The sequence below is a fragment of the Rhodnius prolixus genome, unplaced genomic scaffold (assembly GCF_049639745.1).
Source record: "Rhodnius prolixus isolate KJV_2025 unplaced genomic scaffold, Rpr scaffold_11, whole genome shotgun sequence".
NCBI lineage: Eukaryota > Metazoa > Arthropoda > Insecta > Hemiptera > Reduviidae > Rhodnius > Rhodnius prolixus.
This window is the reverse complement of record NW_027411625.1, coordinates 2,093,596-2,114,819: the sequence shown is the minus strand read 5'-3', so window position 1 is coordinate 2,114,819 and position 21,224 is coordinate 2,093,596. Positions and strand designations below refer to the sequence as shown.

The 21,224-nt window shown below is 32.0% G+C and overlaps 3 protein-coding genes and 1 long non-coding RNA gene across 7 annotated transcripts; 2 read left to right on the top strand and 2 right to left on the bottom strand.

Moving 5' to 3' along the window:
• The first annotated feature begins 613 nt into the window (after nucleotides 1-613).
• Spec2 (CDC42 small effector protein Spec2) lies at nucleotides 614-10,289 on the top strand. Of its 3 annotated transcripts, XM_074138107.1 has the most exons (5): nucleotides 614-807; nucleotides 1,200-1,270; nucleotides 4,862-4,954; nucleotides 5,082-5,267; nucleotides 6,939-10,289. In XM_074138107.1, the coding sequence occupies exons 3-5, from the start codon at nucleotides 4,862-4,864 to the stop codon at nucleotides 6,945-6,947; spliced, it is 288 nt and encodes a 95-aa protein (XP_073994208.1). In that variant the 5' UTR covers nucleotides 614-807; nucleotides 1,200-1,270; the 3' UTR covers nucleotides 6,948-10,289. The 3 variants fall into 3 exon arrangements, with proteins under 3 accessions (XP_073994208.1, XP_073994207.1, XP_073994209.1); XM_074138106.1 differs by lacking the exons at nucleotides 614-807; nucleotides 1,200-1,270 and adding an exon at nucleotides 3,913-4,175; XM_074138108.1 differs by lacking the exons at nucleotides 614-807; nucleotides 1,200-1,270 and adding an exon at nucleotides 4,628-4,769.
• A 1,276-nt stretch (nucleotides 10,290-11,565) lies between these two features.
• Nucleotides 11,566-15,693, bottom strand: LOC141459257 (ciliogenesis and planar polarity effector 2-like). Of its 2 annotated transcripts, none has more exons than XM_074138104.1 (4): nucleotides 15,427-15,693; nucleotides 13,567-13,844; nucleotides 11,873-12,015; nucleotides 11,566-11,798 (listed from the first exon to the last, which is right to left on the bottom strand). In XM_074138104.1, exons 1-4 carry the CDS (start codon nucleotides 15,527-15,529, stop codon nucleotides 11,600-11,602), a joined length of 723 nt encoding a protein of 240 aa, XP_073994205.1. In that variant the 5' UTR covers nucleotides 15,530-15,693; the 3' UTR covers nucleotides 11,566-11,599. The 2 variants fall into 2 exon arrangements, with proteins under 2 accessions (XP_073994205.1, XP_073994206.1); XM_074138105.1 differs by having other exon boundaries at nucleotides 15,484-15,641.
• LOC141459260 (NADH dehydrogenase [ubiquinone] iron-sulfur protein 5-like) lies at nucleotides 15,602-16,873 on the top strand. The gene is made up of 3 exons (XM_074138110.1): nucleotides 15,602-15,743; nucleotides 15,875-16,075; nucleotides 16,567-16,873. The coding sequence occupies exons 2-3, from the start codon at nucleotides 15,878-15,880 to the stop codon at nucleotides 16,675-16,677; spliced, it is 309 nt and encodes a 102-aa protein (XP_073994211.1). The 5' UTR covers nucleotides 15,602-15,743; nucleotides 15,875-15,877; the 3' UTR covers nucleotides 16,678-16,873.
• Nucleotides 16,874-19,176: 2,303 nt separating this feature from the next.
• Nucleotides 19,177-21,219, bottom strand: LOC141459261 (uncharacterized). The gene is made up of 2 exons (XR_012461431.1): nucleotides 20,758-21,219; nucleotides 19,177-19,889 (listed from the first exon to the last, which is right to left on the bottom strand). It is a non-coding gene; the product is annotated as an uncharacterized lncRNA (long non-coding RNA).
• Between the last annotated feature and the right edge of the window lie 5 nt (nucleotides 21,220-21,224).

The following is a 21,224-nucleotide window of genomic DNA, read 5'->3' as shown; positions in this document are numbered from 1 at the left end:
GCTTTTTTAAGGAATTAAAAAATTTAACAAGAATAGTAAAATTGACATAAATGAAGTTGTTGCTAATTTTATTATTTGTCGAAGCACGCATGTGTGAGACGAAAAAATAGATAAAATCGATTTCTCTGCGCAAACTGATTAATTCACTTTTGATGATGGATTAAAGTCGGAAACCCATCAGGGATTTAATAAACATGTCTGCTATGACAGATAAAATCAGTGACATTTTGCAGCATTGCGGACTTAATCACATTTTCAAAATATGAGGATATGTATAACAATTCTATAACATAAGTCACTTATTATTAGTTTTAAATAAAGCTTAAATGAATATAAGTAGTCCGATTAAACTTAAGTAATTTAAAATTGTTGATTGGCCCGCTCCACTAGCTCACATTAGTAAAAATTAGTTGATTTCTTTACTAGATTTAGTAAATTTGAGAGGCGACCCCATAATAAAATTTAATATTTTTTCAAATTTTCTCTTTGTAAAAATGTTTTAATAAAACTAAAGAGTATTGTTAAAAATAACATTATTTTATGCTTGAATGCCTTGTGTTTTATTTATTGTCTTCTTTAGTTAATTTAATTTTTAAGAGTTAGGTCAACACTGTTAGCTAAACTAACTACTACACAATCTCGGCTAAGGAAACCTATCACTGACTTCTCTCATTGTAGTTTATATTTGTAGTACGTTTAATTTTTATGTACCCCACAAAACTAATCTTTTTCTGAATAAATGACTAGTAATTCAAGTGCTCAAAAATGAATAAGGCCTAACGAAATTCTTAAAAATAATTAAGTAGGGTAAGCACATTTAACTATATCACGTTTTATTTTTAGTATTATGTCATTAATATTAGCGATATTTTATCATTTATTTTAATATCTATTATCCTTTAAATGGACATTGTTGATTCTATCTCTATGAGCTACATTTTGGAGAATGAGCACGTTTGACATGACATGACATGTCTTAAATGTTTCAGTTAGTAAACTGCTTTATGCTGGTACTGTTTTATTAATTTGAAGTTTCTTAATATTATTGGGTTTTTAAAGTTACTTTAGTCTGTAATAAAAAAACAAATACCTATGTGCACACTGCAACCATAAATTTTTGGCTGAATTCTTTATTGTTGTTTAAGTATGAAAATTATTTTTTTATCGCATATTTGATGAGAGTTGTAATAATTTTCCAGATAACTTTGGAACGTCCATTTCTACTGTGATTCAAGTCATTTTCTTCCAAGTTTTTCTTATTCAACCACAAGTGAGTATTGATTTATTAATTTGAAAATAGGTTTTCCGATTCTAATAATTTGAATCTGAATAATTTAATTATTTATTAAAGCTTTCTTCTGGCGTTAGGAGTTACGTGTGACAATCCACCTCCATTCCAGTCTATCCTGGCATAGATGGTGTTTGGCATGGTTCCAGGATATGTTCCATTTTCGGCATGCTTCCATTATGTCAAAGTCATGTCTGTCTTTTAGGAATCGGCATTTATTGATTCTCTAGTTCAAAGTAAGGGAGGGAAGCACTTAAAAATAAAAATAATTGGTTTCCGTTTAGAATTATTATATATTCTAATGTTGTGTAAAGCAAAAATTCGATTAAGGTAAAATCTAGTTTGAAGTTCTCAGGGGTAGCCCACTAATCCATTTAATCCTTTTTTAATGTTATATATGTGTATATATATATATATATATATACATAAGTGATAGGACCATACATTCTACAAAAGAAAATACTTAAATAGTACTTCTGGGTGACGGAATGGGATCTCTAAGTTGTCTAAAACTGTCTAAATCGAAATTTAAAGGTACTTAAGCTTCTGCGATTATGCTAATTATTTTTTTCACACACGTGTCATTTTCTAAAAACCACTTTTTCTGTCTCGGAAAATACTTCTATAAGATATTTCTTATAAAGACTCAATTTCGGAAATTCGACATGGTCAAAATACTTTAGCTTTGACAAGCAGTAAGAGAAAGTAAAATTCAACTTTAAAAAAAAAACTTGTGCAATTTTATTAATGTTTAAAATAAAGCTGTTCGCGATAGTCTTTTTTTATCTACCTCTTTGTCAGCTATTGAATTCCACGCTACCATTTTTTGGTTTAGAATCTAAGAACTCTTTAGCATATTATTTTCAATTTCGGTGAACACTTTGGCTTTAGCTTACTCACAGGCACACTCAAGCTCTTCGTCACGAGCACATTTACAGACACTACCTTTACAAATGCCTACATAAGCACAATAGATCTTTTTGGTCGCAATTCACTCTGGTTCTCTAACTTTTCAGTTTGAAATATTTTTTCAAACATAGTGTTTTCTAAAATCCAGTTTTTACTTACTTCTTCTTTTATTAGAAGGAAATATGTCGCAATAGTGTGCATTTTGTTACAATCATGTCAAATTGAGTAGATCCGTATAAAGCGGGCAAGTATTATTAGTGTAGTATTAGCAGTAGAAAGAGTGCGATAAGAATCTGAAAAAGAAACGAAAATTTTCGGTTTTCAACAAATGAATTCATAACACAATACTTGTTTACCACTGAAAAAAATGCACCTAACGGTGAATCTACAAAGGTGCATACACTTTAAGAATATCATACAGTTCAAGAACCTATGAGCTATTATTAATTGTAAAACTGAGGTTAATGAAAATATTAAAGCAAGCATTATAGCGGTAACAGGTGTTATTGGACCCTGGAAAAAGTTTTACTACTCATGTCGGAGGGAAGTTGAAACTATTAATACACAAATTGTTTTTGGGACCCTTTAATGAAATAGAAGCAAAAACTGGATACCAGCAATAGATGATATTTACTCTATGCTATATACTCGCATTTTGGGGGAAAAATTGCTCTAAAGGATTTTCGGACTTGTTCAGGAATGAGATGGATGAAGGATAAGGTCCAATCAGGAATTAAAGATCTTGTTTCGAGATCAGGAAGACTAAGGTGGCCTCATCACTTTAAAAAAAAAAAATGTCAGAGGATAGATATCCTAAAATGTTGTACCTAGGTCATCCAGAAAAAATAAGTTGCGAGTGGATTTGAGGATGTTCCAAGTTTAAAGATGGAGTCCAGTAGGTGGTAACTTGAGATGGTCCAGGACCTTCATGCTCTGTAGTGCAAAAGGAGGAAGTATTTGTGAAAGAAATCCTCTACGTTTTGTTGTATAGATTGTTAAAATTATTGAGTTAGGAGCCATTAAACAAAAAAAATCTCTCAGTAAAGTGGCCTGCCTATTGAGGTATTTTCTTCAAACTTGAATTGTTAGCAATACGTTTAACCTTCTTAATAGTTTATAAGTAGAAGAACTGTACTTTACACTGAAATGTCACTTTAGAGGGGAACCTATTTACATCCCTCTTACACATGTCGTATAAACATTATACCAAGTTTGATGAAAATCTCTGCCGTTATTTCGGAAAAGAAAAAATCTCAAAAAGTGAAAACTCTCTAATGTAAAGGGCTTTTCCCGGTTGGAAGATTTTGACCTGAATGTTAAGCTCGAAACGTAGGAGGACTCAAATGCTATATAACATTTGAGCTTCCTGCAATTTTTCGTTTTTGATATATTCTATTCATTCACCCCACCATTTTTAGAAAACACTTTTTCTGACCATGAAGACCTCAAAACTGATACATCCGTTAAAATTCGACCTTAAAATTTAATCAATTATTTATTTTATCAAGTTGTAAAATAAAGCTATTTTCTAATTTAATGCATACGAATGTTTAATAAATTTTGCTAATAGAAGGCTGGCGCCGTTCATTATCATCGTTGTATTGTTTATGATTTATACTAGTTATTTGATTTTCCTTTTATTCCCTATAATAAATACCTTATCTATCTACCAGCGATAAGATAAAGTTTACATTGTCTTCGCATTGTTTACATCAGCTTTTATGAAGTAAATTTGTAACCTTCCCAACTAAATTAATAGTTATTGATAGTTTTCCTTATATTCTTGTTTTAACTCAGTACTGAAAAGAAATGGTATATAATACATGTTCCAATACGTATAACCAGTTCATGTAATAAATGTGTTCTTTAACCAAGTGGTGTGAAAGTGAGAAGCTGATATGAAATCCGCAGTATCAAAAGAGGATAAATGCGCTTATCAATTTTAAATCTATATCTTAAAGAATCGTTTGAATGCAATGTAAGTTTACGTTAATATTTAAAATCTATTACTTTTTATTTTTCTCATCCAAATAAATTGCGATATTTTGTAAATTTTCGAAAGTGAGTTTTCACCAGAAAAATAGGTCAAAAAAAATGTTTGTATCGCAAAGTTGGTATCAGCGTTTAGAAAAGACAAAATTGATAAGGCATTTGTATAATATTTTCGTTTACCGGTTCAGTGTTTTGGCCGAAACAGCACAAGAAAAAAATCAACAAGAAACAAATAATTTCGGAAATGACTTTGTGGTAATAAAAAAAAAAAAGAAAAAGGAATTTGGTATTAATTATATATATCTTATCGCACTTTAAATATAAACCTTTTTTTTGCAGCCATTTTTTTTAACAATATCGGTTCTGATATACCCTGAGTCAGAAAAAGGTGGCTTAAAAAAAAAAATCCGATGTGTGGGAGGGGTATCCCCCCCTAAGTCACAACTGATAAATCGCGTTAAGTTTAAATTTAATTTTTGCTTCGGGGCCTCAATGGTGCCTGTATACGATACTAACTTTTTGAATATAAATTGGTGATCAAGAAATATTACTTTACAAGATCGATTTTTGTATTTTTCTTGTAAGTGGCTCATGTGAGTTTCTTTAAACTTGACAAGTTCTACCAAAAAAAAAGTGTAGTTATTAATAAGTTTGGTGTACATTATTTTTCAGATGTCGACTTACCAGTCAAGCAATGTGGGTGGTGATCTGTGGGTCCAATTGTTTTCATGCTGCTTGAATCAACACGCACAAGTTCGCAGACTGGTAAATTTTTTAAAACAACAAATTGTGATTTGCTTAAATATTAATAAAGTTCACTAATCTGGCAAGTTTTTCCACCTCTCCTTTAAAAAGACACTGCTTTTAATTTAATTATATGTCGATTGTTTAGAGAAAACCAAGTGATAGGCGTGGACGGATTGACAGATCTATGATAGGAGAGCCAACTAACTTCAGGCACACCGCACATATTGGCTCGGAAGATATAAATGACTGTCCAGGAGCCTCTCGCCTTTCTGCTATAGAAAACCAAATGAAGTCCAAAGGTGGCTATGAAGCAACGTTGTCTACAATTGAGGTATGATCTAACTTCATTATTTAAAAATTATCAATCAATGCGGTATTATAAATAAACGGATACCTTTGGAATGCAAGAGTGAAGTATTTAACTGCGTATGCCATTTAATAAAGTGCTATTGATCACAAGCTTTTGATCCGCAATTTTATTTGGAGATGCTTCTGTTTCCCTTAAACAAATATTTTCTCTTTCTTTGAATACTCCTGGTTATTTTCACTATTTGCCAAATTACCTGCAGGCACACTTACTGCTTATATCGGGGTAGTTGACAACCCGAACTATGTGCTTTATGGGTACGGGCACATGACAGGAGATCATCTTTTTGTGCGCGAAGCCCTGTCCCATTTCACTGTGACATTTACTGACGTGCTCTCTTCAAGAGCTGAAATATATTGGGTTGCGAGACATCTAATGGCAGAGCATGATGTTTTTTTTCGAAATGATTTTCATCGAAATGGTTTTTAAGGAGGACTTCGTGACGACATGCTTCCCTCCAAGTGTCTTTTTTTATGGTAGTAAATAATATTCAAACCAAATAACCTTTAGCAGAAATTCTTAGTTTGAAGAAAACCGTGGAATTCGAGTCAGTTGATTTGAATGTCGCATGAGTGAATTTTGATTGTATACGTGTATGAGAGCTTGATGAAGACAACATGTCTGTCAAAACGTTGGCATAAAGTTATTTTTTTTAATTATATTTTATTTTATTCAATAAAAATCGGAAAAAGAAAAAATATCACTGCGGTCGTAAAGCAGTGAACAATAAAAATAAAAGTTATTTTCTCTACTACAATTAATCATTTCCCATTAGAATACAGTAATTATTAAAGTAATCACACAACACGAAAAATTGCAAGATTTGAATTTATTTGTTTTCATCGGTCTTTATAAAAGTGCTTAATGTGCACTGCTCAATAAAGAACAAGGTAACTAGTGACTGAAGTTGCTTGTCTGGCGTCGCTGCGGCTCTATAGGGAATTGCTTGCAGTAACAGCGGGAAGATGGGACTTGGTCGCCGCAAGGCCGCCTTAAGTACGTGTGCATCACTCCATCAGAACTCCAATAGTTACACAGGCCATAATTGTGGCGCTGCGCCAGGCGTCAAGTAGTACAATTTGCTAGCTTGCACCACAACCCTGTGGTGACATTGTGACAAATGGATGAATTATTCCGCGTTTAGTATCTTCTGATAGTCATCTTCAGAACTGAACACGGTGAATCTAAATGTTAGTACTAGAGTTAATTACTGTCGAGTTAGATTCCAAAATTTTGGAGTTGAAAAGTCAAAAGTACCGGAAGTACCCCTTTACTGAATTCTTTATTTTTTACCTTTCTGCGAATCTCTTGATGAAGTCTCTTTTAACACGACTAACTAACCACTATTAAGTTCTTTTGTGTCAGCTTTTTTTTCATGAAGCAATTATTTTATTAGGGGTTTGAAAATTAACAATTACTTTAATGGAGAGCTGAGTTGTCGCGATTCTGTTAAATAAAAGTCATTTTGTAGTCATAACCGTACAAGAGATTGAAAGCAACTAAATATTTAGACCAAAATTTTAAGTTAACAGGAAATTTGACGATGTAAGTTACGGTAAGAGAAAGTCATGAGTACAATCACAAAAGATTTGTTCTTGATATAATACTTGAGTGGGTTTGTTCTATTTGTTTCAGGCCTACTAAACAACAAGGATTTTCCCGCAAAATCTGCCATGATAATCTTATTGCAAAGTAAATATTTGATAAGGAAAAAACGTATTTACGAACAGTATTTCTTTTTTAATTACATAATATATATATATATATAATTTGTAATAGGTGTAAATTAGTTTCTTCATTAATCGAATTTAGACTTTATTCCGACTGAATTTACACTTAATGTCAAATATAAGGCTGAAAGTTGTTTTGTATATAATGGAGTTTAGCAAAAAAGGCAAGAGGTATGGTGTATAATTTATGAAAGGATAGTCTTCATTAATTGTATAAAAATCTTATTTCATAGTTCTTCATTTAGCTCCCTCTACTTAAATATTGGAAGTATGAATATTGACTGAAATTTTTATTATTATCAGATGCCTTAAATATTAGTACAAAAATTGGAAAAAAATACTTCTAAATCTCATAGATCATTTTTGGATTAGTGTAAGAAAATGGCATTTTATACCCAATGAAGATTCCATGTAGATCTGTCGTGTACTGAAGTGGTGAGTGATATTGGTATGCTGCAGTGGTGTGGTATTGTCAATGTAGTGTGGCGTGTACCCAACTGATAGCTAGCCACTTAAAAATGAGCCGATTTGTTTCACTTTTAAATATGGAATTTAATCATCGAATAATGCGTTTCTGCCAATTGGGTACACTTCAAATTATTTTTAAAAAATCGAATTCTTCGTTTTATTTTTTAAAAAACCGTTAATTTGACATTGAGCAAATGATTTTGAATTTAAAAATAAATGTCAAAAAATGAAGTAATGAGATTTAGTGAGCTTCTGTTGAATGCTTAATGGTATGCCATTAAGCTGAGGCCCAGATATTTTCCTCACTTCTTGCTTCTCTGGAGACATTGTGTATTTCTGAACCCATAATTTTAATTCTTTTGATCCATTTCCACCCAGGATATTGATCTAGCTGTTAACAGTTATTGCTTCCTTGGATGATGGTCCAGGTTGAAATTGAGATAGCTTTAAATAAGTCTTAATAAATAAGTTCTTAAGTATTCTGACTCCCATAATGACTCTTTTGGTGAAACTGCATCATTGTTAAAACTTTCATTGAGGTTTAGAGTCTGCCCATGAACAAATTTCTTGAGGAATTTAGATTTTGCCAACTTTCTGGAAGTGGGGTTTTATATCGTCTACTTCTACTCTGACGTTAAATGAAAATGTTCATTAGATGGAAATATGTGTTTTCCGATACTCTTTCTTTTCGTATTTGCCGCAAAAAAAAGAACTCCGTCCATTTATTAATATTTTTATGGCACACCGAAGCCTGGGTTTTCGACTGTGAAAACAAAACTTTGGAAAGCCGTCCTGTAAAATAATACTTTCCAGTATTTGGGTACTTTTCTTCTTCGGCGGAACCTTTTTACTTATATTTTATTTGCCGATGCGTTAACAATTAGAGTGTAATTTTATAAATCAATTCTTTTTTAAAACAATTGAGTCAGATGTTTACAGTAAAGAATAATTTGCAAGACACCCATCTTAAAGTTCTATACTAATGTTATTCTGAAAATGCGGTTAGCTCCTCAATGCTGGATAATATCGTTGACTTTATCTGTCAGCAATTGAAGTGCAAGACGGAAACATAAGTGAAATTGAAATCTCTACACTAAACTAATTAATCAACCTCTGATGATAGATGAAAGCCCGAAACCGGCTAGGAATAACTTAAATACAAAAAAAGAAATGATAACTTGTAGAAAAATTAAATTCTCAGTGGCAATAAAAATCTTTTACAACGACAATACACCACGTGGCAACCACGCCCACATAACTCCACTTTAGTGTACGACTCCACTTTTATTAGGTAAAATCGCACAGGTTTTTTTTACAAATAAATTAAAATATTTTAACAATTTGTTCATATATACTGTATTAATTAAACACCATTTATAAATGTAAGTAGAATAATGCTTTTTTCCACTCGAATTCACATATTGTCTCAATGAATACTTCTGCCAACAACGAAAGGATGTAAAAATTTACTCTCGTTGAATTATACTTTCTTTTCTGCTCTAGCATTACTTTTGATCAGTTATTTGGCCCATTATTACCGATTGCAGAAAAGTAAAATTTACGTACTTTGCACAAGGGTATATTGTGGATTGTAGTTTGTACTGAACCTATCCAGAAAAAACAATTTATCTTACGTGATCTAAAAAAAGGCTTCGTTCATTTTTTTTTTTTTACTTGAATTTTGAACGTTTCACTTTGCTGAGTTTGAATTTAATCTCCATTAGTATACAACAATGGAGATTTTATTGATTTAAGTGTACAGAAAGCATCAATTAGATTATTTGTTACGTTGATAATAACATATTGTTTCCTGTTATTTTATTATTTATTGATTGTTAACTTTCCTTAAATAGTAATAGTTGTTGTAATTCAACAACTTTCATAAAAATTACAATTTTGATTTTTGTGTATTTTAATGAACTGTAATGTTTTTTAAGAAAAATTATATTTAAAGTTTTGAATAATTTTCTTATGAAGGACTCGTAACGGCCGCATTCACAAATTAAAAGAAGGTTTCATTAAAAGTGAATTTACCCCTGTTTAGATATATGCATTGTTTTTTTCAAGACAAAAGCTAACTACATAATTAATAAAAAAAAGTCTGGCCGTTCAGTAGCTTTGCGGGAAGAATGATATCTTCTTGCATTTGTTTGTTTGTTTTTTTTTCCAACCAATTGGATTATATCCTTAAGCAATTACAAAGAATACCTACTGGTTTGACTCAATAGTCCTCCTCAGTGGTTACCCGACTCCACTGTATCCTTGAGACGCTGTCTGATTAACTCATCCTTAAAATCTTCCTGTATCATCTCCTTGTACTGTCAGTTTCAATTAATTCAACCAGGTTGTTTAGAGAGAAAGAGAGTCTAACGGTCTAAGGGTTCTACTGTATTTTTTAAAGTTCACGAACTCTTATTTAAAATTAGCTGAATAGAAGAAACCGTAAAAAATATTTCCGTACTACTTGTTTATTTATTCAAAAATTTTTATTATACTATTTATTTTATTTTAGCTCTAAAACTTCGGATTTGTTAAAGATAATGACAAAAAATGTTAATTTTGTAAGTAAATCATTATTTTATTTTTTGCCAGCATTGATGCAGAAGTTGCAAATTGTTTATATTTATTGTATAGTTACAATAATATTATTATTGTGTTAATTTATTTTAACGTTTTGCTCATCTTTTTGTAAACTACTTTTTTTGTTACGAATTGAAAAAGGAAAAAAGCAAGTACAAATAAGACTAAAAGGGTGATGAAATAAAAATTTTATACGTACCTAATTTTACTTTATTTCTTAATTTATTTATTTTCACTTGACATTTGGGAGAGGGCATCAACTGTCGTGGCCATTAGCACTATATGTTGAGTGTGATTAATTTTGATATAATTGAAGATTTTTTTAAAAAAAGGTATTGAAGGAACGCTTTACAATTTCCTATCATCTTCAGTGCTTTTTCGAAGTAGTGCAGAAATGTTCAAATTTCGATCTGAACATTTCTAATAAAGCCCTGAGAAGACTTGTTTCAACAGTAAAAAAAAAAGTAATTTGTTTAGGACCGATCCTCATTAAATAAAATTTTTAACATAAATTTTAAATTAAATGAATTTTCAGCAACAAAAAAAAGTCAAAAAATGTTAATTTCGCAAGAAATAATTATTAAGGTTGAGTTTATTTCTTACTGTGCTAATGTGATTCTAAGGCAGAATCCCCACAACCGAAGGCTTGACTAAGTCAATTTATTTGATTTTATTCAGGAAAAAAAGGAATGCTGTGTAACAATCACTGCTGATGGCTTTATACCGCATAAACGGTACTTACTCGTACAACCCCTTTCACATCAATAGAAACTATTAAACATATCAAACCATAAATCTGGATACTGGAATTCGAGGAGATAGTCTTTCAGCTACTGGGTGGTGGATTTGAGCGTCGAGGATTAACATATTTATAAATTGGATAAACCCTTGAAACAATTTACACTATTTAGAATCATCTGTCAAAGAAAGGCATTTTCTTATATTCTCCTCTTTCCAAAGTTATCAATTGTGTATATGCCGGCTATAAAATGAAAAGGTTAACGAAGCTTTTTTCACGTTGTGTAAGAAGGTGGCTGATGAAAGAAAGGAAGTTTCGATAAGGCAGCACTTGTTCCCTAAGGAAGACTAGACAATTTCCTCGCCGATATCAGTAATGGAGCAACTTTAAACAACCTCAGACTGATGGATTATTGCATCCTACATCCTTTGAGAAGAAAGAAGTATAATTGTCCTATTTTGATATTTTTAGTACATGTACTTCATTTAACGTTAATCATTGCTACTTTGTAATTCTATTCAGAATAAGATTTATACGTATATATAACTAGCTCCTTAGAAGAAGACTATTTCAATGCTTGTTGTAGATCTTCTCCCTGTCAATTCAGCATTCAGATACGCGGATTACACCTACAGTGTCTTAGATGCCCAGAATCCATAGTTTTTTTAGTTAAGAGGGAGCATGCGAGAATCGAGAACTTAGATTGAAAATATTATTTGATCCGCATAAATAAAAACTAAATTCATACAAAATATAAAATTTATTAATAAAAATAAAAACTATAGGTTAACATTTTGGTTCATTATATACTGTTGGTCTCTGTACCAAAGTTGTTCACAAATTGTATTCAATATTGGAGATACTTTAGAAAGTTCATTAGAACCAGAAGTAGCTGCTGGTAGAGACATAATTTGCACATTATGTTTCATTTGAAATTCTTGAACTTCTGATTTTGAAACTTCCGTTTTGGATAAATGTCTAAAAATTATTTTAATTAAAAATAATAAATTTAATTCAATATCAGGAAATAGATTGAAATAAGATTAAAATACCTTGTCCCAATAATTAACAGTCCAGGCGAGTTATCTTCGTCCTTTTTACCACATTTATTAATAAGCGGCAATAAGTCGTTAAAGCTGCTCGCGTCATTGTAGGAGAAAAATATTATTTGCATGTCAGCTTTCTCTTGACATGTCTGGAATAATTAATTAAATTGAAATTTTAATTTATGAAATTTTAACGGGGTGTATAATATCTATCTAAATCCATGGCTGTACCTTACAATATAAAAAAAATTCATTAAATTTTATCAATATAAAAAGAGTGTAGTTTTTTTTTTTGGTGACTTGATTTTTTTTTTTTGCAAAGCTTTTGGCTTAGATGATCTTGTTCAGGGCCATCAGGACATCTTGAATATTTTTACAGAAACAGATTACAATGTGCATTGATTTGATATAAAAAATGGTTGGTTTTAAAATATTCTTGTTTATGACGAGTATAGCCTGGAAGATGCGTTTTACGTGTTTTTTACTTACTACAAAACACGTAAAAAAAATTTTGTTGACATTCTGACCAGCTACAAACAAGAACATTTTAAAACGGACCCACTCAGTACCTAAACAGTCAGGAAAGACACCAACCTTTATGGTTGACAATGTAAAACAAATTATAACTGATAATAACTATGAAGTAAATAATTTTTGGAAACAATTTTTTTGTATCAAATTAATGTGAATTGTAATCTGCTTTAGTATAAAACACGTTCCACAGCCCTGAAGATGACCAAGTCTCTAGGTCGAAAGGTTGGTACAAGATAAATAACAAAATTATGATGGAATTGGCAATAATCTTTCTTCCCTTAAAATTTTATGCCATACAGGAAAAAGGTTATATGCTGGATGTACGCATACTCAATTTGAAATCAAAGGGGACCATGGCTCGATCAAAACTGATCTTAGAAATCACCTGACATAATGTTACAATGTGACCTCAGAAAGAGCAGCCATAATGTAACAAGAGTCTTTACGAAAATTGTCGAGTAAATTTCAACCATAAAACCTTGGAACACTGCTGCAACATTTACAGCAAAACACAAGTTCAATGAACTTTCATGAAGTATCAAGAAACTGATTTAATGGTGAATCTTAAGACAGAGAAACAATTGTTGGATGTAGACATTTTTCTGTCCTTGCCAAGAAGTGCTTCCGATGGCATTTCCATGAATTCCGATATTTATGGTCAAGAACCAGAAAGAATGTAGTCAAAAATAGTCCAGCGTTACCAAGATCAAGCGCAACTTTTTTGATAACTCTCGGACACAAGTCAGACTAAAGAAGAGGCAAGATAATAATTTTAGCAAAGTTGATTCTAGGAGATAAGAGTTTTCTAAGTTAAAACCCAAAGAATGGTATCAATGAGGGATCCTGCAGCTGATTTAAGTTCAGAAGTACACTTCCATTAATTATAATAAAATAACTCACTATTAAAAGTTATAATAAAATCACAAAAATAAGATTGGATTACTACGCGGAGGTCCCGCGTTCGAATCCAGCTGCTGACTCTTAGATTTCTCTTCCTAGAAGCTTCTTACAGCTTACTGTCCGGTGATGGACAGTGTTGTCTGTAACGAGAGAACACTGTCCAGAGGTCGGCAGAGCATTGAAAAAAGCTCCAGGCGCCAAAAACCTCAGATTTTTTTCGCGCCTTAAATCATTAAAAATATATATATAGAATATAATATACCTACCACAGGAATGTGTGTGTATTTTTTAAATGAATGAGAACCGGGATCCCAAACTGTAAGTTTGAATAAAACTATTTTATCCCGAATTTTGACTGGCCAATAAATATTAGTTACTCTAATTCCAACAGTTTCAAATGTTTGGTAACTTGTACCATTGTTGCCTGCAACCCCTGCCAATCGTGCAACTGTCCATGTCTTTCCTACACCACTCTTGCCCAGAAGTACCACTTTGTAACGGACTTCTTCAATGACTGCGTGCACCGCTGGCTGTTCTAGTATCCCTAAATAAAAATTTTTTATTTATTTATTTTGAAATCACATATTTATTAATATCATAATTCTTTTTGAAATGTCAATAATACGTGACAGAACCAAGAACTAGTCAAGCTCCTAAAGGTTCAGTCTCAACAAATATATCTCCTAAACAAAAACTTTAAAAGGCAAGTATAAGGGTTGATTAAACAACAAAAGGTACACAAATCTGCAATTACCCAACATTTAAATCAATGCATTTATTTTCGAGAAAATATTAGACAAAAAATTAACCAAAAAATCAACGTAGTTATAAAAGGTTTATTGTCAAACTATCCGGCATGTGATTTGAACTTTCAGTTATTTTCGCTAATGCACATCACACACACACAAAGTAAGTTTACTTAAATCCCGGACAGCGCTGTCACTTTACAATACTTCTGGAAGGATTTCATTTGGAGTTATACCTTGGATTAAGGTTTCTTTAGATGCTAAAACAAGAGGTGAGAATTCAAAAACAGCTAATCCCGTGGAAATTTATACGTGGCTGAAATTTTGAACAATATGGGTCATTCTAGAAACAATTTTTATGGACAATAATAACCAATCTCAGCCTGTTTCACCTCTGTTTGGTAGTATCTCCAGTGTACTGACAACTAATACTCTAAAAATGGCTAAATACTGTCTAAACTAAAAGCAGAAAGTTCGAATTAGCTACTTAGTTTAAATGCCAAGAAAGGATCTGTCAATTTGAGTATACCCGAATCAGTTTATATCATTTAAATATAAATCATTCGTCTCACTTTCCACTTTGAAACCCCAGTATCCTGTTAAGGGAAGTAGTCTAACCACTTTTTCAGGGATCTTGGCGTCTCTGCGGGTATCTTAGTTTAACAAAACTTAGACTGAAACGTGTAATACACCCAATACACATAAGATCTACAGAAGCAGTTAATATGTGCAACTATTTTTTTTTAGCGAACAGACAGGCAAACTATCTCACCATTACATGCATATTACACGTAAACACTTTACAGACGCCTTGACCCTTAGCACGAACCCTGATGCTTTAGGAGCCACAATAGATATTTTAGGACGATGTGAATTTGGTTAATGGTCCACTTTCATAATAATCAACAAGTTCATCGAGAGGTGACACTGTTCGAACCATATGTTCTTAAAACCATGAGATTAATTATGCAATTCACAATTGAAAAGAATACAAAGAGGATGTGTTACTTTTTGGTTTTTACAATACTACATACGCAAAAGTCGTTTCCTGATTACATGTATTACTTTCCAAACAGTTCTCACTAGAAAAACACGCGCTTTGCATAAAAAGACAATTTTCTATTTCCCATACATTATTTTGCTTTGTTAATTGTTTTCATCTCTTGTAATATCGCTTTTTCTTCGTATTTCATTGTCAGCATTCCTCCGGATAACGAAACTAATCCAAGCTTCAATACTTTTACTTTCCAAGTAAATACTATTTGGCAACCAAAGCACTATTTAATTTTATTTAATTGTCAATATGTGAGGTATTGACGTCCGAAGCTCTTTTTGTAGAATTATTATTTGACATATAATGTAAAATGAATTTAATCATACCAAATAACTTTCTTCCTGATGATTTTGCATTGTAAAATAGTTGCATTATACTCTGACCTTCTGCTGTGCTCTGCCAATCAGACTGAATACTTCCTTTATACATTTTATTGACTGTATTTCAGTAATAGAACAACTTTTAACATTGTTCACTCTTCCACGGCAGTAAGCATCGTCTGGTAGGTTATAATACACATGTACATATATAAAACAAGAACGCATATACCTCTATCAGCTGGCCACTTATGCCATTACCTTTAACCCTCCTCCCTGGAAGTTAAATTTCTGGTTATAGTTATCTGTTTCATTTTTAGATCCTAGTAAGTTTATACAAAAAATAAATAATAATTAATTTATGACTGAAAGTATTGCAAATATGCGGAATTATTTTTTAAAGAATTGAAATCTGGTTTGATCCAAATAAATTAATTTCTTATAATAAAAATTTCAGAATATGCCAGTTCCGTCCTATTTTCGGAACCCGTTAACAGACCTCACGGGTACGTTATTAACCCATCAAAGCGATAGGAAGTGTGCCGAAATGGAAATGAAAGCTATAAACTGTCTAGAAGCTTATGGCAATGTTAGAGCCAAAGAAAAATGTCTTGACTTATTGGAAGATTACAAGGAATGTTTTCTAATGAAAAAACAGGTAATTGTTTTAGTCTTCTCATTGTTAAAATCGTTATTATTACTCTTGTAAATGGCTCAATGACCTAGGCCGCTTGTACAATCTGTTTCTACTCATTAGCGAACTACACACCCTATCTAACCTTTTGCTGCCTGGAAAAGATTACTTTCTACTTCGTCTAAATAGAGTTTGGGACTTCCTTTTGTATAGTTTGCTATATAATGAGCATTTAGGAAAGTCATCAGAATGAGCATTTTCTGATTCAGAATCAAGAAATTAAAAAAATTGTACACACGATAAAAAACCCAAATGCATATAAAATAAACATCACTTAGAGAACAGCTGAGATATTAAATGTGTTACCCTTCATATACTTAGTATATATATATATATATATATATAATATAGTCTTTTTTATCTTAATATTCTCTTTTTGTATATCATCTGGAAAGTCATGTGTCCAATAAAAAGTAAGAACAGTAAAACTAATTCGAGCATCATCTTCTTTACAGATAAAGAGATTTACAGAAATGAGAGATGAACGCTTCAGGCAGTACTATAGCGGTGAAAGGTCTAAAGAGAAATTGTACACTGAAGGTCCAAGAGTAGATAGTTTCCAGTGATCTAGAGTATCATATTTACATTAAAAAGAACCTCTTTGCAGAGATAGAATACTTTCAAATTTTGTACGAATTCAAGTTAATTCGACTCTTAATATAAGGATTAATGCACTTGATTTTCTGTACATTTTGTATTACAAAATTTATTGAATTTGATTTATAAAATAAATGTACAAAATTAAATTTTAGTTCAACTAGATATTGAATACTGAATCTTTTAAATTTGGATAGTTTAGAATCTACTTTGATAGAAAAAAAAGTAATTTCGTTATTTTACTACGTATTTTATTCATTTACTAAATTTTAGTCCTTGTTTCTACCCTTCCAGGGTTACAACTTATTCTATTCGTACAAGTGTATCCTCTCTTTTTATCATTCTTCCACCTTGTCCATGACTTGCCTCCATAAATTTGTACTCCACCCTACGTCTTACACCCTGACGGTCTATTAGGACTGGTACAAAAGTCATGCTCAAATGCGTAACATCCTCTCCTCCAACTTCCGCTAGTTCTGTATTCCCAGGCTTGGGCTTGTTGTCAATTTTATAAAAACGGAGCAATAGCAGTAGGTAAAAGAAAAGTAAAGTAATGCCTATTTTTTTCAGGCGGACTTTACGTCTAACTGCCAAATTAGGTGTCGTGGACGGAAGCGACTAACCAACATACTTTACTATAAAGTTCTCATATTAAACATTAAATAAAATCCAAGGACAAGTCCGGGAATCGAATCCAGTACCACAATACATATTAGCTTTGCAGGCCTCGCCTCTAACCGCTCGGCTACCGTGGCGCCTGGAGCAATGTCAGTTTATAAAGTAACAATTTGTTTCTGTATTTAGCCTTCTTGTAGAAGGAAGTGAAGAAACTGTTTCTTTGAGAATCTTGGCGTCCCTGCGAGAATCCCAGATTAACAGCACTACAACAGTCTGCACGCCAAACACAAAGACATTTTTTTTTTTTTTTTCCTGGCTTTGGCTTTTCACCATACAGCCAACTTCTTTAGAGTTAGTTAATGTGTTCCACTTCCTGGGTTTAGCGTACCTACTGGAAGAAAAAGCAAGTCATTTCACACAAACACTTCTCACTTACACGGCAAGTTTATGTTTTAAGTTATTGCAATTGTATCACTGTCTATATCTTTTATTGTCCTTCTAACTTCAATTAGTTTTGAGTTTTTTTTATTAACATAAAATGATAATTTTTCAATTAATAAACCTTCAAATGTTTTTAACGCAAGAGGCTAACAAATTATTGGTATTTCGCGAATATAACGAATAGTGATTCCAGGCACCCCTAAGGCTAGAAATTGGTTTACTTGTTCAGCTCCCTTTTCATTCTGTAGAAACTTTGAGTCCTGCTCCTTTTTACAGATATTCTAAATTTTCTGCCTTGATTTCATTAATAAAAACAATCAGATGTATTACTGCATTTTCTTCACTATCAGTAAAAAGTTCAACTGGTCGGGATTTAGTTGGATTACATTTCAGCCAGCTTTAAACCTGAACTCTCGCTGAAATAAACGAAAATGTATTTGTAATTTTGTTTAATTAGTAAATTCGGCGTGCAATACGAAGTATTTTTCCATTCCATAATCTAATTTATTCTAAAATTGGGACCTTGATAAGAAAGTAAAATGTACACTTAAACCACACATAGGCCAATTGTGCAGCCCATATATAATCAAATATTTCTGACATACCTTTCAGTTGTAAATTTCAGTGTTGATAGTCTTAAAATTCCTGATAATTTATTGGGCTCTGACCTATAGAAATCGTAGACTAGACGTTTAACTTAACGAAATAAATATTTCTTCTATTCCCCTTTTCCACTTAATCAATCCTTCCGTACTGTTCTGCAACATTTCATTTTTTTGTTTTTTGTTTTTAAAGATGAGAACCACGATAATATTTAAAACAAAAAAAGCAGTAGGTGTTTAGTCAGGGGTGAAGTTGATCGCTGCTCGTACTGCTGCCTGCGTAATCTAAACGTTTAACATTGCACCAACCTGAATGGGTCAGGCGATCAGACCATCTCAGGAAGTAGGAGTTTAACCGCCTATTCTGAATGTGCTCTGAAGGGTAAGTGCAGAGGCCTAAAGGAGGCAAACCCTCCATTACACTTGGGGACCAATCCCCCACATCTACGAAATCAAACCGATTAGAAGAAACAAACCTCTACATCGCAAGGTTGCTGAGGCGGGGACTAAGTAAGTAAGGTGTTTACCACTGTTCTTCACGGTCTTCTGTCCTTGACAAACTCATGCATTTTATGTGAATGCTTATTTTGCAAGTGAAATAAAAGTATTTATCAGTGTATTCCAAGTTACGTTGACATTTTAAACACAACATTATAAATTTCGCCAAAAACATGAGACATCAATCTGTCAAAATCTCAACTTTAGGATAGCAGTTAATAACAGTCAAAGAAGGAAGTATAAGGAAATTATAATTTTTGTCGGTATCCGCTGAAAAATAGGTAAACTTTGAAAAGTAAAACTTGAAAATCACTTCTTTGAAGTTGCCTTTATTTATATCACTTAAAACTTAAATTTATATACCTATTAAAATAAAATTGCACTCTTTGGAATACAAAAAAAGGATATATTTGATTCAAACTAAATTTATCGAACAAAATTTTAAGCATAATGATATTATAATAATAAGCATAGGCCTAATTATAATTCAGCAAATAAAATGAGTAAAATTTTAACATTGTGATAGGACATCCAAACTATATACACAAAGATACTCGAAATTCTAATAACTAACGGAACTTAAATCAAATTATTATTAAAATAGTTAATCTGAAATTGAACATAATAAATAAAATAAAGATTTAATGCAAAACAATTACTTCTCTTTCAAACTATTTCCGATAAGCTGAAAAATGTAAGTTTCATTGGATAGGTTATTTATTACTTGTCGGCAATATCTAGGAAGATGAGTTAAAGAATTAATGATATTTGTTTGTTCAAAGAATCAAACATGTTAAATTTTCGGCCTTTATAAAACAAGAACTGGGTAATCTCTGTTTTTTTTTAGGAAATCGTTTATTCTGATGATTGCCCACAGTACTTTACAGGTAGGTTCAAGAAAAATTTCCAAACAGTTGAGTTAATCAATCCAGTTGATTACGTCGTTGTAATATCAGATGTTTAGCACTCTGCAGCCGGAGGAGATCGTGTCGCAACAAATATCGTTGGGATAGATCCTGGACCTTAAAAAAAAGGAAAGAATTGCCAATTGTTAGACTATCTAAAGAATGGAACTATAGGCCTAGAAGAACCAGTTTTGCTACTTGACCCAACAGTTTTTGTAAAAACAAAAATATTTGTAAAATTTATGGAGCACATTTAAGTGTGCAATACAAAAAAAATATGGAGGGAGAAACCTCTTCTTTTCGTAAGGATTTTCTCAACTATCGTTCTTGCGCTGCTATCTCGTGTTGCTAGCTAACATAACGATTGGATATAAAAGGCCTTTGTTTCTTATTTTTTCTCTTATCAAAATCTGCATAGGTGGGTGCTTGGGGCTGTTCTTGACTGTGGAGATTTTTCTGTACCTATCTGTTCAGAAAAAGAAAGCAAGGACATATTGGCTCGGCATAGACAATCAAGCTGGACACACGGTTAATTACCAGCGGGACCACTTGGAGGTGTGACATTTATCTTGACCAGCAGAACCAGTGAAATGGTCTTGGTATGTTGCATGTTTTTGATGTATCTAAAGTACAAAAACTTCAAGGGCATCCATGAAATGGTAAGGATATCTCCCGAAATGGCCAGTGAATTTTCACAGTGGAGCTTAGATCGCTCTAAAACGCTTTCTTAGAGGACTCCCCTACATTATGTAAATGTATAAAATGTGTTATTTCAGATTTACAGATTTTATCGTGTTAATTTCGTTCTTTAAATTTTATCAATAGACTTTACTTATTACTTTAATTAATAACTTCATTTTAGTGTTCTTATCACTGTTCTATTTATTGCTTTGCAATGCGAGTAGTATATGTATACTAAATATGTATGTAGTATGGGTACATACGGAATAAATAAGTTATTATTATTTAAAAAAAAAAATCCCACATCTACAAAATAAGGCAGTATGCATCTCGGACTAGAAACCCAGTTCAAAAACCACTTCGTGAACCCACTGGTATCACAAAATTATCACCAACTGGTATCACAAATGGGCGCAATTACTCGTCTTGCTTGGAGTAAAAGAAAAAATCCTAACAGAATAACTATTTTTTGGAGAATTATATTACATTACAGAAGATGAAAAATCTAAAATTAGTTTTCCTTTCTTTTCACAAGTTTACTTTATTAATATTAAACTTGTTTATTAATTCTAAATTAATCTTATTCTGTAATTATTGGCAAGGCTATCGATGTGGAAAGTTCTGATTTGGTTTTCCCTCTAATATAAATTGCATTTTAACAGTTTTTTTTTTTAATTTCGACATACTAATTAAACATATAGTTAACAATTATTTTGGTATGCAAAAAATATCAATTATAAATTTTATTTTTATTGAAAAATAAATTTAAAA